Genomic DNA, 20985 nt, shown 5'->3' on the forward strand with positions numbered 1-20985 from the left:
CAATAATAATTGATACCGTTACCCAGCATACAGCGAACAGACCGCTAGTCAGCTGGTGATAGTGAGAGAAATTGTTCCACTTCTTCCGCTCGAAGTAAGAAAGAGCTACTCGTACCTCTACCTGGAAACCGAACACACAAAACACTCCATCACTCATCGCATTCATTCACAGCTTGGCTCAGTCACCTGTGCCGGCACTTTGAGGCCAGTCGCCTCTGCCACGAAAAACTACCATTCCTCCTACATTATAATAAAAACTAAATCGTTCTTGCTTTCCTGTTAAAAAGAACGAAAAGTTCTTAATTCTCTGTTGCAATCAGTTTTAAATACCTGTTACAAGTCGACAGTTCCTTTTCAAGTTTCCTGTTACAACCAGAAAGTTCACGCTTCCTTGTTATAACAAATAACCATACAGTTCCTGCTTTCCTGTTACAATAATACTACAGTTCCTGCTCTCCTGTTACAATCTAACAGTTCCCGCTTCCTTTTACTTCAACAAGTTATAAAGATAAAGTGTCAGTAGTGAGTTATAACAACAATTAGTGAGTGTTATTGTTCTAATTCGAGTGGTTTGGTAATCATTTAATCCCATTAGCTCTAGGAAGGAACCCTAGCAAGTGCAGTTTCAAGGGCTGGTTGTCCCTCGTTGGCTGCGACGGATATGCTGATATTGCTCATCGTGTGAACGGAGCTTTATCATGATTCAAAACTCTTTGCAGAAGTTTACGGTGGTGAGTTTGACTAGCACTTGACCTAACTATATTAATATAGTATGTGACCTGAAGTTGACCTAACAATATTTAATGCTATGTGACCTGAAGTTGACCTAACAATATTTAATGTTATGTGACCCAAAATTGACCTAATCCCTTCCATTTCGAAGATTCCAAAAAGCTTATTTTTTGTAAGCTTTCTATATATCTAAATACAAATGTAAGAGGGAGAGCGTTAATATAAAAATAACGATTATATTTAAGTGAAAATTGTGTAAATATTTATTGAAACACCACTCGTTTGAAATAGAACGGAGATCTCTCGACAAATGCCTAAATTGCTTTTAAAAATACACTGATTTTTTCAAAACTATAACGTGTTACGCACCTAGTGCACCCAACGCATTGGGCCAAAGCAATGCCCAACGCATTGGGCCAATGCGCTGGCCCATACGCTGGCCCAACGTGTACAGGACCACTTGACCGTTGCATACTTTGACCGCCAACATTGGCCGGCCAACCCATTTATTGTCTGTTTTCGTGTACATATCAAAGGATCTTGGCGCCAAACTGCCAACCGCGTTCACACGGTGACGGGTTGACGCCAACGTTTTTTTTGTTTTTCCGTTTTTGTGCAAAATCACCTCAAGGGCGCTGTACAAATATATAATACATTTCTACAATGATCTATGTTATTACTAACTTTATATGGAGATAATATACAGTACAATACATACTATAACTTTCTCTCAGGAATAGTATATTTAATTTAAGGGTATGATAGCTTATAACAGCAAATAACAGTGGAAGGTACTCTCAGTATCGCCCTGGTGTAATAATTTTCGGAGCGTACTATAATTACCGATTCGGCGTAGAGATATTATATTAAAAAACAGAATATCTTTTTTTAAACATAAAAACTTAAAGTGTTAAGCCAAGAGGAATATGTTACAAATCGGAATGCGGACACTTCGTTTCAACAACTGTCTACGTCGGGGACGCGCAAAAACATGTAAAAAATACGTAATTAGGATCTTAGTTTTTAAGCGCTTGATATATGATAGCGAAATTTCGCAAACTGTCAAAATGTCTTCATTTTTATGTCACTAGAGGGCGGTAGTTGTACATTAATGAACTTGTTAAAATATAACGTCACACGTGCGTTTGTCGCAAAGCAATGAACGTATAATATGAATGTGAAATATTAAGTAAAACAAACAACTTAGTAAAAAAGTATGACTTATTTGCAGAACCTACTATTTTGGTAAAGCATTTAATTTGACATTTTTTATAAATGTTTCATCATTCACTTGCTGTTGTCATTAGTGTTGAGGAACATTTCCGATACATATAGTTTGTTTTACACGGTGTTCGGAAACTCGTGGTATAAACGGTAAAACCCTTTATAGGTCATAAGCTAAAAACGGATAGTTTTGAAACCTGCAACATTAAGGTTTATATTTCTTTATGTTTACAAGTTATAAGCCCTTGGGTTGTAATCATTCTGAGGTAACGCACAGAGGTCTTGAATCGAACCAACCGCCCAAAGTTCTCACATGTTGAGTAAATTTACGAAAATCGCGTCCTGGTCAGTTTCTCTATAAAATTATCAAAGCAGTTATTCATTTATTGTCAATTTTGGGTTATGACTTTTTTTATTTGAGCTTTCGTTTTCGAGAAAATCGAAGGTGGATTTATTTGGTAAATTTCTTAATTTTATATTTGATAGAATATCTATACATATTAATACCATCATTAATAAATTGACCTCGAGAAATGAAAGAAATTTTATTTTTTTATTTATATACCTATTTGTTAAATTATTCTGTGTTATTTAGTACAACTAAACAATAATCTTTTTTCATTTATTCGTTACTTGAAGCATACCTTGTTTGGAGTATTTTTTCCGGCTGCCATGGATAAATCATAATATTGATCTACAAAGAGAAAAATAATATTGGTAATTTTTGGTTCAATTACCAAACGTGCCCTATGATAAAACGTTCACTCTCCCACTTGGTCAGAGCGCGTAAAGACAATGAATTCTCTCACACACACTTGCATAAAGATGCCGCCAGTAAACAACATGACGTTAGTGCTAACCGTTAGGAAAAGGAACGCATATTAAATGTTGAGTTTTAAAATATGACACTTGAAAAAATACAATACGTCAAATTTACATGAAAAAAGAGAATTTGTGAGTAATTACTGTTTTTGTAGCTTCATTAGATTATTGCAATGCTTCAAGTGAGTCGGTATTCTACTTTTAGACCCATTAATGAAACATTTTGATGGCATTTTCGAAATATATACGCCGTGAAACAGGGAGCGATAGCTTCAGTACCGTTCACGGGGGCTTCTCACCCGTAATAAGTAAAATACTGTGAAATGTCTTGAAAATTTGGTGCAAGATGAAGTATTTATTTAATTGTTAATATCCACAGATATCATAACGATAATAAGAGGCCGTACTTCTACAGATGTGTGTATTATATACATATTTTAAATTAAAAATATTGTGTAAAAGCGTTTTTAATGCGATAATCATGGATCGAAGTTTTAAAAGTGGGTTGTATGGTGTATCAATGTTTTTATTTTTTATAGTCGAATGCCTACAACAACTACAAAAAAAAATAGGCAGACTGAAAAATAATAGTCCATTAATTGGTATAAAAAAATATGAAGTCTGAGAATGACATACGAAAGGTAGTATTAAGCCGTTTTAGGGAGCTGTTTTCCAGCAAATCACCATTATGCCCTATAACCCACTCTTAAGCGCTTGTTATATGATAGCGAAATTTCGCAAACTGTCAAAATGTCTTCATTTTTATGTCACTAGAGGGCGGTAGTTGTACATTAATGAACTTGTTAAAATATAACGTCACACGTGCGTTTGTCGCAAAGCAATGAACGTATAATATGAATGTGAAATATTAAGTAAAACAAACAACTTAGTAAAAAAGTATGACTTATTTGCAGAACCTACTATTTTGGTAAAGCATTTAATTTGACATTTTTTATAAATGTTTCATCATTCACTTGCTGTTGTCATTAGTGTTGAGGAACATTTCCGATACATATAGTTTGTTTTACACGGTGTTCGGAAACTCGTGGTATAAACGGTAAAACCCTTTATAGGTCATAAGCTAAAAACGGATAGTTTTGAAACCTGCAACATTAAGGTTTATATTTCTTTATGTTTACAAGTTATAAGCCCTTGGGTTGTAATCATTCTGAGGTAACGCACAGAGGTCTTGAATCGAACCAACCGCCCAAAGTTCTCACATGTTGAGTAAATTTACGAAAATCGCGTCCTGGTCAGTTTCTCTATAAAATTATCAAAGCAGTTATTCATTTATTGTCAATTTTGGGTTATGACTTTTTTTATTTGAGCTTTCGTTTTCGAGAAAATCGAAGGTGGATTTATTTGGTAAATTTCTTAATTTTATATTTGATAGAATATCTATACATATTAATACCATCATTAATAAATTGACCTCGAGAAATGAAAGAAATTTTATTTTTTTATTTATATACCTATTTGTTAAATTATTCTGTGTTATTTAGTACAACTAAACAATAATCTTTTTTCATTTATTCGTTACTTGAAGCATACCTTGTTTGGAGTATTTTTTCCGGCTGCCATGGATAAATCATAATATTGATCTACAAAGAGAAAAATAATATTGGTAATTTTTGGTTCAATTACCAAACGTGCCCTATGATAAAACGTTCACTCTCCCACTTGGTCAGAGCGCGTAAAGACAATGAATTCTCTCACACACACTTGCATAAAGATGCCGCCAGTAAACAACATGACGTTAGTGCTAACCGTTAGGAAAAGGAACGCATATTAAATGTTGAGTTTTAAAATATGACACTTGAAAAAATACAATACGTCAAATTTACATGAAAAAAGAGAATTTGTGAGTAATTACTGTTTTTGTAGCTTCATTAGATTATTGCAATGCTTCAAGTGAGTCGGTATTCTACTTTTAGACCCATTAATGAAACATTTTGATGGCATTTTCGAAATATATACGCCGTGAAACAGGGAGCGATAGCTTCAGTACCGTTCACGGGGGCTTCTCACCCGTAATAAGTAAAATACTGTGAAATGTCTTGAAAATTTGGTGCAAGATGAAGTATTTATTTAATTGTTAATATCCACAGATATCATAACGATAATAAGAGGCCGTACTTCTACAGATGTGTGTATTATATACATATTTTAAATTAAAAATATTGTGTAAAAGCGTTTTTAATGCGATAATCATGGATCGAAGTTTTAAAAGTGGGTTGTATGGTGTATCAATGTTTTTATTTTTTATAGTCGAATGCCTACAACAACTACAAAAAAAAATAGGCAGACTGAAAAATAATAGTCCATTAATTGGTATAAAAAAATATGAAGTCTGAGAATGACATACGAAAGGTAGTATTAAGCCGTTTTAGGGAGCTGTTTTCCAGCAAATCACCATTATGCCCTATAACCCACTCTTAAGCGCTTGTTATATGATAGCGAAATTTCGCAAACTGTCAAAATGTCTTCATTTTTATGTCACTAGAGGGCGGTAGTTGTACATTAATGAACTTGTTAAAATATAACGTCACACGTGCGTTTGTCGCAAAGCAATGAACGTATAATATGAATGTGAAATATTAAGTAAAACAAACAACTTAGTAAAAAAGTATGACTTATTTGCAGAACCTACTATTTTGGTAAAGCATTTAATTTGACATTTTTTATAAATGTTTCATCATTCACTTGCTGTTGTCATTAGTGTTGAGGAACATTTCCGATACATATAGTTTGTTTTACACGGTGTTCGGAAACTCGTGGTATAAACGGTAAAACCCTTTATAGGTCATAAGCTAAAAACGGATAGTTTTGAAACCTGCAACATTAAGGTTTATATTTCTTTATGTTTACAAGTTATAAGCCCTTGGGTTGTAATCATTCTGAGGTAACGCACAGAGGTCTTGAATCGAACCAACCGCCCAAAGTTCTCACATGTTGAGTAAATTTACGAAAATCGCGTCCTGGTCAGTTTCTCTATAAAATTATCAAAGCAGTTATTCATTTATTGTCAATTTTGGGTTATGACTTTTTTTATTTGAGCTTTCGTTTTCGAGAAAATCGAAGGTGGATTTATTTGGTAAATTTCTTAATTTTATATTTGATAGAATATCTATACATATTAATACCATCATTAATAAATTGACCTCGAGAAATGAAAGAAATTTTATTTTTTTATTTATATACCTATTTGTTAAATTATTCTGTGTTATTTAGTACAACTAAACAATAATCTTTTTTCATTTATTCGTTACTTGAAGCATACCTTGTTTGGAGTATTTTTTCCGGCTGCCATGGATAAATCATAATATTGATCTACAAAGAGAAAAATAATATTGGTAATTTTTGGTTCAATTACCAAACGTGCCCTATGATAAAACGTTCACTCTCCCACTTGGTCAGAGCGCGTAAAGACAATGAATTCTCTCACACACACTTGCATAAAGATGCCGCCAGTAAACAACATGACGTTAGTGCTAACCGTTAGGAAAAGGAACGCATATTAAATGTTGAGTTTTAAAATATGACACTTGAAAAAATACAATACGTCAAATTTACATGAAAAAAGAGAATTTGTGAGTAATTACTGTTTTTGTAGCTTCATTAGATTATTGCAATGCTTCAAGTGAGTCGGTATTCTACTTTTAGACCCATTAATGAAACATTTTGATGGCATTTTCGAAATATATACGCCGTGAAACAGGGAGCGATAGCTTCAGTACCGTTCACGGGGGCTTCTCACCCGTAATAAGTAAAATACTGTGAAATGTCTTGAAAATTTGGTGCAAGATGAAGTATTTATTTAATTGTTAATATCCACAGATATCATAACGATAATAAGAGGCCGTACTTCTACAGATGTGTGTATTATATACATATTTTAAATTAAAAATATTGTGTAAAAGCGTTTTTAATGCGATAATCATGGATCGAAGTTTTAAAAGTGGGTTGTATGGTGTATCAATGTTTTTATTTTTTATAGTCGAATGCCTACAACAACTACAAAAAAAAATAGGCAGACTGAAAAATAATAGTCCATTAATTGGTATAAAAAAATATGAAGTCTGAGAATGACATACGAAAGGTAGTATTAAGCCGTTTTAGGGAGCTGTTTTCCAGCAAATCACCATTATGCCCTATAACCCACTCTTATGTACGTATTACAGCGGAATTCGGAAAAACGACACTTCATACTAACAAAATCCAATATGGCGGCACAGATTTTTTGACGGTGGAAAATTTGATCTTTCATTAAAAAAAATGAATTAATGCATCTTTTACCATTTCCCTCGGCGTTAATAAGAGTTGTCGCTTGTAGTAACTAGCTGAAAGGAAGTATTATTTAAATAATTTGTGCGAAAATAAGTAAAACAGGGTAAGGAAACTTTACCGAAGCTTTTGCTTGTATATGAAAGAAGAATGTTGTTTTCTAAGTTTGGCGCATAAAGACATAATACATGTTTTTCTTTATAGTACTTTTTTTATATTCAGAGTGTCCTGGGATAAAGCGCACAAACTTCGAGAGTTGATTTATTATGGTAGAAGTAAAAAAAATAAATAACTTTTGAAAACCTACCGATTTCAGATAATATCCTTCGATATTTACAAGAGTGTACCACCTAAGCTGAGTAATTTTTTTTTGGGTTTTCAAACGATTTGGGTTGGCCACCCCTGGTTTAGATAAACAAATATTTTTGCACAATAGCAATATGCAATAGATTTTTTCTTTTGTAGCTAAGCACTTACACAAGATTGTTCAGTTTATTTTCATAAAAATCCATAACTTCGCACAATCGAATCTTATGCTAAATTAACTCCCTTTGTTTCCCTTAGGTCTACTCTACAGAATAAATTAAACACACGCTAGCCGGTGGAACTTGCGGTAGGGGCCTACGTACCTAACCCAACATTTTACTTTTGACCCAATTCAATTGGGGTAACAAAAGTGGGGTAGGTACTTTTCAGTAGGTACCAATTCAATGTTTGTCTTCAAATTTGAAAGAGATCTGTTGTTAAATGCTTCCATTAAATTAATGAAAATCTTAAAAGTGAAAATTAACCCACTTCCCGACATCCGATAGAGCTGAAACTTGACAGATAGACTCGTTGTCGATGACAATTCATTCAATCAACTTTTGCTGTTAATCACTTACACACGCGCGGATATATATGAATTTCTCTGAAATCGGATGACATTGCAGCAATTAATGTACGAAATATATGTCGGTCCTACCCGGTCGGAAACGGGCAAGGTCAGCAGCGTGGTTGACCCCAGTCCCTAGGAATGAAGATTCTATCGTCAGTCAAACCAATTAAAAAAAATATACATGTAATTTTTTTTAAATTATGAATTTACGTATGAAAAGAAATTATAAATTGTTTTTGCTGTCAAATCAACATTACGCGAAGTTTACTGTTTATAGAACTACTAGTAATAAAATGCTCCTTTTTAGTATATTGGTGGCAGCCACGCCGTCGTGTAAGCATTTCTCTCAAATTAGATAACATCACAACAGTTAATATACGCTAAATGTTGGTATTATCCAATCGAGATTTGGCTCAATATGTAGAGTTGTGGATTCCAGTTCCTGGGTAGGAAGGTTCAATCTTAGTATAACCATTTTTTTATAGATAAAATACAGTAATAGATGTATGACATTAAAAAAAAAATACGGTTTGATTTTTTAACGAAATTGGGTTAATTTTCATTAGTTAGGGAGGTAGCTACTAATATTTTTCTCTGTAATTTGATTGAGTTCCATTTTTAAGTTGTAATATCTATGCAATTTGTTTTCTTTATATTTTATTGTCTTAGTATGAATAATTATTGTACGATTTGTGAATCTGTATTCATAAAATATTTACCTCGGGACCTATGCCTTTCAAAAACAAATATTGTCAATTTAATTTATTTTATAATTATATCTTTTTGTTGACTAATTCGAGTGACGAGCAGAAATTAATCTCTCTAAAACCTTTAGTAAGGCGAAGCTTAATGCTAAATCACTATTTTGATTAATGTTTATAACGTATTGGTGTACATTATGAATACCAAAAAATATGCTTTAGATAAATTTAAGGTTTTCATATCGTTTTGCTTGAGTAGAATACAAATAAAAAAATAAATTACTCAATGAAAAATATAAATGTAAACTACTAAAAAATATTTTTTTTCAATAGAATTGTATGAACGAGTGATGGAAATTACTTATACTAACAGAAATAACGAGTGATAAAAATACAGTATTGTAGCTAAGATTATCTGTGACAGTTTCACTTGATTAACTTTTTTGCTTTCTTATAAAATTATTTACAAAATAAATAAAAACCAGTTTTGTGCTTGAAATCAAACGTTTCTAGACTCCGTTTGTCAAGCGATTTTAATGCTTATTACCTACAATATAAGGTACACCAAGAATATACACATTTTTGGCTTATAGCTTCTTCTTAATTACCTAATAAATAACGATTTCTTGATAATGAAAAAATCGCAGACCTTTGAAAACAACGAAACCTAATTTTATTTGTAAGAGATTTAATCAAAAGATTAACACATTTTAGATAATACTTATAGAACATAACATTTCTATAATTTATTTGTAAAAAAATACTGTATCATAAGTAGGCATTTTTCTGAATTCTTCACAGCAGTTCCAATTGGTCCGATGTTCTGCAGGGAACCCGCTTGCACAGCGCTGGTGTAAACTGTGCGCCCTAAAATTTATGTTTAAACTATGAAACGATATTTAAAATGACACTTAAATAAAAAAAAATGAGTACATTGAAGCTGATTTCACGCAGAAATAACGAACATAAAACTGAAGGTTGCGCAAATACCGTTGACCTCACCATTCGAGGATTTTTTTTTGTGAGACGTATAGACTGATTTTCCGCTTTATAGTTAAGATGATTATCCATTCACTTAAACGTTTAGTTGAGTTACATGTCATGCGCCTTTCCAAAGCAGTGCAACTTGAAATAGAATTAACAATGGAGAAAAACTAATTGTTTTTTCTATTGTTTACAACGATAAGTTTAAGGAAACGCTATTTTTTGTAGGAAATAAGCTGTTAGTTAACTGATTTTACAATGAGGAAATCTACCATATTTTATTTTTATATTTCAGTATTTACCAACATACTCAAATATGTATCTAATGATGGGTAATTCCCGGGAATTTATTTTTAGGGAATATTCCCGAAACGGGGAATATTGAATTTCTAAATGGTGAAATCCCAAGACTTAACCAACAAGGTTGTCTCTTATAACGAAATTTCACGTTATTAATAAATGTGTCAATTTAATTAGAGCTTGATGAGGACACATAACATTTGAATTTTTTCAAAACACGGAAGATTTAATATATATTCATTCAACAACAACAATCATCACAAGTCTGACGTTTGTCATTTCGCTCCCTATTAATCTTATATTTTCTTCTAAAAACATCGACCCTTATCCTAAAATTTTAATACCAGCTGATAATATTCATAGAAGTGCATTAAAATACGAAAGTGAGTGTTTGTCTGGAGTGTAAAAAGTGCTAAATCTAGAGTTTTAGTTATTCTTCAAAAATCTTCAAGCTACCCACAGTATTGTAATCTATTGCAGCCGCAAGCCAAACATAAAATGGATACAACATGCAAATATTGCGTTAAGCAGCTGAAACTGGCTGAGTGTATAAAGTGTTCAACCTGCAAATGCACCATCCATTTCGAATGCGCTGATATTTCGGCAAGTGTTTTTAAACGCATGTCGCAAGGTAAAAAGGATGCGTGGAAGTGCAATAATTGTATCCAAACCCTGGACAATTTAGATACCCAATCCTGCTCCTCAGATCAAAGCAACATACTCCTAACTGTTGAGATCAGAAAAATGGCACTACAAATAGAAAAAATGAGCAGCAAAATGGCGGAATTCGAAAAAGTCATCATTTATAATAATAATGTAATGGAAGATTTTTCAAGTAATATGAAATCTATAAACGAAAAATTAGCTAAAATTGATAAGCTAGAAATGGAGGTCTCAGAATTAAAACAAACAGTTTACATGTTAGAGAGGGGAAACGACGAAAGGGACCAGGAACTTCTATCCAACAATATAGAAATACATGGAATGCCTGAGACCACCAACGAGAATCTACCTACCATGATGTCGAATATCGCGACAGTCATTGGATGCCCTCTCCATCAAAGCGACATTGAATACGTTAGCAGAATCAGTAAGCGCCATCGTACACAAGCCACGACAGATGGACGTCCGGGTAACATAATCGCCAAATTCACCTCCCGCAAGAAGAAGGACGAATTTATCGCAGCCATCAAGAAAAGAAAAGGAATCACTACCAAGGCCATCGGGATGGTTGGAGCTGACCAGAGGATCTTCGTCAACGACCATCTCACGCGGAAGAATAAATCTACATTGAGGTGCGCTAAAGCCTTTAAAAACGAAAACAACTATCAGTTTTTATGGATAAGAAGTGCAAAAATCTACCTACGGAAAAACGAAACATCACCACCCATACACGTCTCATGCGAATTACAGCTAAAAAACCTTATCTAACTACCATTGCAATGTTAAACCACCTATCCTCTCATAACTACTATTTTTTTCGTATTTTTTTTCATAATTTTTTCAACATCACCCTTTTTACATTAACCCCACATGCTAATAATTACACTAACTGCTCACTACTACATTCTATAATATACTCACTCACTTTAATTGATAATAATAGTATGTTGTGCTTTGCTAAGCCCAGTGGACTCATGACTAATAACATAACTCTAGAATATAATATTATTAAAATATATTCTACAGAAACCGAACATAATAATGTAATTACCGAAAATTCTCAATGCATGATTCATTAATAATTTTTTATCAAAATTCAAGAGGTTTGCGCTCGAAAACACTGGAATTTCATCAAAATATACTGCTCAATAATTATGACTTGATCTTCATTACCGAAAGTTGGTTGGTTGATAGTATCCGAGATGAGGAATTATTCGATAATCGCTATTCTGTTTACAGAAATGATAGGGATATACACCGCACTAGCAAATCAACTGGCGGAGGCGTACTCATAGGAATTAAAAAAGAATTTTTTGTTACCCCTCGCTCTTGGAAATCAGACGCTGAGGATATCTGGATAACTGTCAATACATCAAAATCGAATCGTCATTGTTATAATATTCATATGTGCTGCGTGTATTTACCTAGCGTCGGTCCAAAATTAACATCATCAGAAAGATTAGCATTATTTACTAGTCATACCAATACTATTTCTGACTTAACAATCCGTTTTCCCAATGACAAGTTTTTAATCATTGGCGACTATAACATGCCCAATATCGAATGGAATAATCAACAAATGCCAAGTAATAGAGATCAATGCGCACTCGCGTTACTTAACTGCTTATCTTTTGCAAATTTAACCCAATTTAACCATTTACCTAACAAATACGGTCGAATTTTGGACCTCGTCTTTTGTAACACTTCAGTTAATGTGTCGCTTGCCGACCACCCATTAGTTAAAGAAGATGCTCATCATAAATCATTGATTGTAGAACTAGAATTTCCATCCACTACTGCAACCCTCTCAACTCCTCGAACAATAAAATTATTCCATAAAGCAGATTATGCAGAGATCAATGAGAGACTGAAAGAAACCGACTGGTCAACCGTTATAAATGCACCAGATGTAAATACAGCGTTAAATTCGTTTTATGTTATAATTGAACAGATTATCGAAGCGTTTATTCCTAAGAAAGTTGTGAAATCTGGAAAATACCCACTATGGTACACGGCAGCCTTAATAAAAATAACAAACGAAAAATTAAAATTCTTTAGAAAATGGAAGCGCCATCGGAACCCCCTTGATTATCTCTCATTTTCATTGCTTCGCAAAAGGCAAAAAACAGTCGCTTCAGCAGCTTACAAAACCTACATTTCTACAATAGAATCCGGTATACAGCACAATGTTAAAAAAATTTGGTCCTACGTCAATTCTCAAAGAAAATCTCCTGCCATCCCTGATCATATGATTTACGGTGAAAAAACTGCTAATGACAGTAGAGGAGTAGCCAACTTATTTTCTGAGTATTTTGGATCTGTATTTTCGAATGCTCAACCTGCACATACAAGCAATGCCAGTCTTTGCTCTAATTCAAATAGCATAATCAACTCAATCGAGATCAATGAAGACATCACATTCAAATACCTTAAGTCCATTGATATCAAAAAGGGACCAGGGGATGATCAACTTCCAGGGATCTTCATAAATTATTGTAGTAAACAATTGACACCCCCCATTTTTGTTATTTTCAAACTATCGCTATCCGAAGGAACATTTCCCGACAAATGGAAAACAGCCCTGATTACCCCAATATATAAAAATGGCAGTAAAAATGATGTCTCGAACTATCGACCTATATCCAAATTACCGATACTAAGTAAAGTATTGGAAAAAATTGTTTACGATCAATTATATTCTACTATCTCACCCTCACTCTTAAATAATCAACACGGCTTCATGAAAAATCGCTCAACAACTTCAAATCTTGCATTTTTTACAAATTTTCTTCATGCTCAAATGGATATGCGATGCCAGGTAGATGCCATTTATACGGATTATTCTAAAGCATTTGACCGTGTTAATCATTATATTCTTTTACAAAAGTTATTAGGTCTAGGAATTCACGGTGATCTCTATAGATGGATCGCATCATACGTCAATAATCGGCACCAAATCACGGTTGTCAATGGTTTTGCATCTTGTTTAACGGAAATCATCTCAGGTGTGCCCCAGGGATCGCATCTTGGACCACTCTTATTTAATATTTATATAAATGACATTTCCGTATGCTTTAAAAATAGTTACTTTGTTTTATACGCGGATGACATGAAAATTTATAAAGCTATACGTTGTTTATCCGATTGTATGGAATTGCAAAGCGATCTTGATAATTTGTGCGTATATTGTGAATCAAATTTATTGTCCTTAAACATATCTAAGTGTCACTCGATTACATTTACTAGAAATAAAAACAAAATCATCTATCCATACAACTTGAATAACAAACCTTTACAACCTATGTCTACGTGTAAAGATCTAGGTGTTTACTTAGATAGCAAATTAATTTTTGACAAGCACATTGAACACATTATTTCTAAATCCTACAGAATGCTAGGTTTCTTATTAAGAATATGCAAAGTTTTCAAAAGTCCTAAGACTCTGAAAATTTTGTTTTGTTCATTAGTCAGAAGTCCACTGGAGTATGCTTCCACAATATGGAATCCTCAATATAAGGTATACATAGATTTAGTAGAAAGTATACAGAATAAATTTTCGAAACATTTACTCAAGAAATACAACAATACTACAAATAATATGTTAACTTTACAAAAAAGACGCACATTGTCAGACCTGTTGTTTCTACATAATCTGCTAAATAATAAAATAGATAGTCCCGAATTACTATCCGTCATTGGTTTAAATGTTCCAACGAGGCGTACCAGGCACACTACACTATTTCATATTGAAGCCAACAATACCAATGCAGCAAACAACTCAGTAATTACTCGCGCAATCACAACATACACCCATTACGAAAAATTACTACATTTAGACATCTTTCATGATTCCTTTCTAACATACAAAACTAACTTATTAAATTTCTTAGCATGACAAATTTCAAAAATATTTTCACATCATTTTTCAAAACTCCTATGTATTAACAGTCAATTACAATTCGTGAGCTTATTATAATTCTTATTTTCAATTCATTTATTATTATCTATCCACACACTTCCTTCCTTTTATAACAATCTCAGGCGAAATTACGTAATGACATTTTATGGACATACGTAATAGGTACTACAACTATGTAATAACTAAAAAAATTCTAACTGTATCTTATTGTACTGTGTATGTCTTAACAAATAAATAAATAAATAAATATGGTGAAGGATCTTGACTGGCATTCCGGAGGTCACGGGTTCAGATCCCGGCGCGCGCAAGTAAATTTTCTTTATTTTATTTCACGATTAAATCATTAATGAGTAAGTCATAAATAACTTTAGTACCAACTATCACATACATGCACCTATTTCTCGCTTTCACACACTTGAAAACCAATTCACCCCAAATATCGACATATTTAATATAAGTTTGCCTGTGTTCAAGAGATACCTGAATGACATTTTTATGTAACATATTTAAAGAGCGATTGCGTATATTTGTTGTTTTCTTGTAGATATGTTGTTAACATAAAAAATGTTATTTTTGTGATGATGTTTTAAAATTAAAAAACCTTCTGTTGTCACTGTCTTATGCAGTAAATTATGTAAAATATGTATCATTTAAAAGCCCATCAGGGCGTTTAAATTAATTAATAAATTAAAAATAACAAAAGGTATATTTACGCCTCGTTCCAGAGTAGAAGATACTCTCGCGAGAAGTCACCAAAATATTTTAGGTATATTATTAGGTATATTTTTAGGTACATATTTTTAGGTATATTTTTGATATATTTAAGGTATATTTTTAGTTATATTTTGGGCGTATTTATGTGCATTTCTGCACATTATTACACTTTCAAAATTCTTCAACATATTTTGATTTTTAATTAACAATTATTGATATTATATGCATTGTGTGACTATTACGATGCTTAATTAACCATACGACGTGTTATTCGACACGATAACAAATTTAAATTTTATATTAATTTACAGTAACATAAATATAATAATGGATATCAGTACAAGCAAAACACCCAAAACGGGATCTGTCATTATATTTACAATTTTTGTAGTTGGAATAAAGTTTGTAAACTAGCATAAAAAATAGACGCGATTTATGAACATCCTTCACAAGCGATACGAAAAATACGGGGCGATTTGTTTAACAAAATCAAGAGATATTAATTTTTTTCTTTATGTTCATCAGGAGGAACTTTGGTATAGAAAGGGTTAGTGACTTCTGACAGTAAGCCGACTATATTTGTTTAGAGTCATAATCGTTTTCATTGGAATTCTTTTCTTTTAGACTCCTACAGAAAAAAATAAACAAATATTTACATTTGACACTTACTAATCGATAATTAATTTGAGGAGTCACTTCCTGCGGATATATGACTTTCGGAAATGCATTGGTAAACAACGGACATCCCATTTACATAAGATTATATTATTTATTATGAAGCATACATAATATTTACCTAGATACCATTTTGATGCGAGTTTGTAGAATTTGATACTATTGCTGAATCAATTAACTAATAAATGAAAAGAACCATCCACAGATTTTCCTTAGTAATTATTTCATTTTTGGGCATACTCTAAGGAGGGTATTTTATTCTAGTCCTATAGGACGAAAGAAAAAATTGTAAAATCGTGAACAGACCCATTTTGATGCGGAAAGAATGATATATTTACACAATTTTAAACTTTTTGCTTCAATAATATAATCGAATGGCTTCAAAATTGTTAGAAAAATGTTTCATTATTCCACTACGAATTGTTTCAATACATCATTATTCCACCGAGAATTGTTACAAAACATCATTATTCCATCATAAATTGTTTCGATACATCATTATTCCACCACGATTTGTGTCAAAAAACATTATTCCACCATGAATTGTTTCAATACATCATTATTCCACCGCGAATTGTTTCAATACATTATTATTCCACCACGAATTGTTTCAATACATTATTATTTCACCACGAATTGTTTCAATACATCGCTATTCCACCACAAATTGTCAGTATCAAAAAGAGAAACATTTAATTCGGAAATAACGACAAAACAACCAAGCAACCAGTGTGGAAGATACTCTTAGTATCGCCCTGGTGCAAGACCAGCATTCAGAATTGAAACTTTGCTTGAAATGACTTTAGCCCCGTTTGGTGACCAGATCTGAATAGCTAGGTACTCCTTCCTTCTCATCCCTATCTCATTTCCTATCTCAATATATTCAAACCCACAACATACCACAATTGGGAAAACCATAGTATCACTGGCTCTGGAATGTTAGGAGCTGTTGGGACTCGTTCCATATGCACATAAAAACGTAATTTCCATCACGAACTACACAGCTTTGAAATAATCTTGGTACTAAATAAAAGTGAAAGTGTCTATATTAAATCTCAGGAATTATAGCATATTAAAAAAACAATTTTTTTCTTTTATCCAATAAGAAATACAATAAAAATACTGGCAGTACCTACTTATAGTACCTACTGACATAATAATATCGAGAGGTGAATGCCTTACACTCCCACGACCTATTTACTCTTCTGACTTCTGCGCTCCGAGGCTGCGGCCGTGAACCTGGCCGGCAAGGAGAAGGGGAAGAGGTGGGATTGAGTCCCCAACTGGTGAGGCCCACACCTCATTGTTGAGTAGAACAGGACTGTTATGGCAACACTTGTTGACTGGTTACTTCCTGAATATTACATAATGTGCCTCAGTGCGGGGGAGGACGATGCAAACCTATTTTTTTTGTCAAATATCTTGACTGACTTAGTAAAAATAATAACATACGTTAATAAATTACTAGGACTGTGTCTAGTTGACTACCGGCTTTAAACAATAGATCTCGCAGAAATGCAGAGACGCAACATTCAAACTTAACCTAAAAGTGGCATCTTACTAGTGACCAGGAGTTCCACGTGGATATGTATTTAGACCATTGTTATTTTTTTTAAATAATATGAATACTAACTTATTTTAGAACTACCGGATTTGGACAATAGATCTAGCACAAATGCAGAGACGCAACATTCAAACTTAACCTAAAAGTGGCAACTTACTAGTGACCAGGAGCTCCACAAGGATATGTATTTAGCCCATTGTTATTTTTTTTTAAATAATATGAATACTAACTTATTTTGTAACTATGCGAAGTAGACTCAATTGAAAGCATTATGATTTGGTCATAATAGTTCTCGAATAGTTATGTCATAAGTTATAACTATTTGACAACTTAACCTACAAATATATTTTTTGTAATTTACATAGTCGAACTCAGTGATTTTGTGATGGTAAGTACAGCTGTTAGCTTTATGCAAAGCAAATTCTAAATAGAGTGAAAGAGTCGGATGTCACTGATTATAACTACGTGCATGGGTTAGCAATTATAGATCTTGGAAACACGTATCCCGGTGGTGACATGTTTTATATTTTCTTGGTATAGTACGTAATTTGTAAGCATTAATTGTAATTTCACAAAATCAATTTGTTTGAACCTACGCCAAAAAGGGGCCCAACATTTTTAAAAGAACCTTGCACTCGAGAATCTAACCAAGTAGGCTAAAACCTTCATCAAATTTGAAGGTCTTTAAGACTGCGGCAGGATAGGAATTAGGATGATAGGAGATCGATCTTGAATAAGTGGGTGTCCTAGTGGAAGCGACCTAGAGGAAGGTCAGGGAAGAGGTGGTCTGACTGCACGGAAGAATTTTGGAGCCCATCCTACTTCGTTTAGCCTTACACACGGAGAAAACTTACTGATATATAATATTGCAAATTTATTAATAATCTCTTTATATTATTCGTAATCCGGTTAAAAACGGAATTGCAGGCCCTTAACAAATGAATTGATAGGTTTCATAATAAACTTTTAATGAAATACGAACTTTCTACTATCACAAAGTCGTGTTCATAAAATTCTTGATATTCCAGCATTTCGTTATTGTACAGTGAAGTCAAATGCAGGTACACGAACACGTGTTCCGATATGTTATGAATTTAATAATAGCTCATCAGGAAACGGTCTGCAATCCCGTTTTAACGTGATTATTCACTGGTCTGCGCTAGTAAATAAATAAATAGAATAAAACTGGCTAGGCGACATTCATTCTATTTCAGCAATCTAAACCCAATCTAGCAACTAGCGTGATGTAATAATTGATGTAAGAATGTAGTACATGCGTACCTACATCTTCACACAGACATATATTATGATTATAACATCTACAGTGGGTTTACTAGTCGTGGGTTGTGTTTAGTAGGAAGCGTTATTGGATGTTTGCATTCCGCATACAATGCCTTCTTGATCCAATCAAAACAGTAACACAACAGAAGCTTTCACCAATAAAAATTGAGCTAACGCTAAGGGACGGTTGTTAAATGCTGATGTAGCAAATTGGGGTAAATCTATGTAAATTTTCAAGAACAGATCGTAGACTAGTTGTTTAATATTGAAACAGTTTTCTTATGATTCCACATCCCGATATCCTGTTCAAATTGTCAATTTCGTTGTTCCTCTCCTTTCTAAAAGTCTTACCTAGGAAGAAACAAGAACGGAAAAAAGAAAACAAATATGCAAGTAATATATGTCATTTGTTTTTTTTTTGTAATTCGTAATAGCTTCATTATTAATAGTACATATTATCTCGCTGAACGGATAATTATTCTAAGTACGCGTTCAAGGATGGTTTGAAAGGGAGATATATAAATCAGAATGTTAGAGGGAGCGCGCTAATATAAAAAACGATAATAATTAAGCGAAAATGGTGAAAATATTTGATAAAACACGACTCGTTTGAAATACAGCATAAATCTCTCGACAAATGCTTTAGTTGCATTTAAAGATACACTGTGATTTTTTTCATTCCTATAACATATTAGATAACAGAACAATACGTGCTTTTAATACTTTTCGTATAATTAACGTTTTTAACAAATTTATAGATATTATCTTAAAAATTAACAAATACGTTAATTTTATATAATAATGTTTTGAAACTTAAGGCGATGCACTACGTAGTAATGCAAAATCATGTGTTTTTGGTTTGAAAATATTATCGCCTAGAAATGTTTCAGATGCTTTAAATAAATACCGCGAGTATAATACATTTTGCCTTCGAAATAATCGAGTATTTTTTACATACCTAAGTCTTTTTATAAGCCCAGAAAAAATAATTATAAGGCCTATGAAAATTGATTTAAAGTTCAAAATTTCCTACTAACTAACCCTTTTTCGGTTATGGTTTTATTGTATAATGTGGCAAAATAAGTTATTTATAAAATGATCGGAAATCATTTAAATATTTATGCCTAAACATCCACAAAATAAAATAAAAGGCACTTTTTGGCCATGTTTTTTCTTGCCTAAATCAAAACAGCTGGACGGTGTTAAGCGGGAATTTAAGCCTTATCGCCATCTACGTAAGGGTTGTTATTGATAGCGGCTCAATTTAAAATATTACACGACGTAGTGCATCGCCTTATCCGAAGCGCTTGCCTATAAATCAGTAGAAATTGTGTACGCGGGGGCTTAAATCAAATAATTTGCATCCCCAAATTGAAAGAAAACGTTGTCGCGTTGTGAAAATATATCATTCACTATGATTGTATGATGTGTAGGTACACCTATAAACTGTTAGTTATCAATGCGATGGAATTTTAAAGAATCCAACAGGAATCAAAAGAAACCAACATTATCATCAGGTAAGGTTGCCTTTAATCTCTCCTCGTATTTCTAATGATTTTAACACGATCAAATAAACAACTTTTTAAATTTATATACAGGCCATTTTAAATGCCACTCTGAAATCAAACACTAGTAGTTCTGTGAACAGTTTACCTTGCGTTCAAAATACAGTTAATTCTCTTCTTTAAAAAATCAAAACTAAAAATTCCTTGGAAATGATACGATTTGTAATTAGGTACTTAAATACTTACCTACTTAATAAAAAACCATATATATTTATCGTAGAATATTTTAGCTTCAAATAATGAATTATAAAATTCGTCCAAAGAAACGTCACTATCTCAATAACAGTTGGCAGGTATAGTATTGAAAAAATGTGAATAAGAAAGTCTAAATAAGTACGACGATTTGCCATATGAAAAAAGTATCTTTAATGATCCATTTAAACGGCCACCATCTTGAAACGGAAACGTAACGTAAAAACAAAATTACAAACAGACGACTGTACAACGGTTGAGTTAAAACATGACTTCGCTACGCTCAGTCAAAAATAAACATACCAATAATTATTCATATTAGGTTTTTATTAATAATTATTTATTAGGTAATTAGGCATATATTCTGGTCTAGTAATGTGTAATTTCTATCACCTGAAAAATTATAAAAATATAGTACTATAGGATTCATATGTCTTATACTGATTTATAAATGTGGAAATTCTAACTATACAATTGTAAATGTTCTC

The 20985-nt window shown here is 32.8% G+C and overlaps 1 protein-coding gene across 1 annotated transcript in view; it reads left to right on the forward strand.

Moving 5' to 3' along the window:
• The first annotated feature begins 642 nt into the window (after positions 1-642).
• The window catches only part of LOC149412764 (uncharacterized), a 69716-nt gene continuing 49373 nt past the window's right edge, over positions 643-20985 (forward strand). The window contains exon 1 of the mRNA XM_089644978.1: positions 643-731. Coding sequence (XP_089501104.1) covers positions 699-731 — 33 coding nt within the window. The 5' untranslated portion in view covers positions 643-698. The remainder of the gene's footprint in view (positions 732-20985) is intronic.

The sequence above is a fragment of the Hesperophylax consimilis genome, chromosome 22, assembly GCF_061612785.1.
Source record: "Hesperophylax consimilis isolate HC1 chromosome 22, BYU_Hcon_1.0, whole genome shotgun sequence".
In the NCBI taxonomy this organism is placed as follows: Eukaryota; Metazoa; Arthropoda; class Insecta; order Trichoptera; family Limnephilidae; genus Hesperophylax; species Hesperophylax consimilis.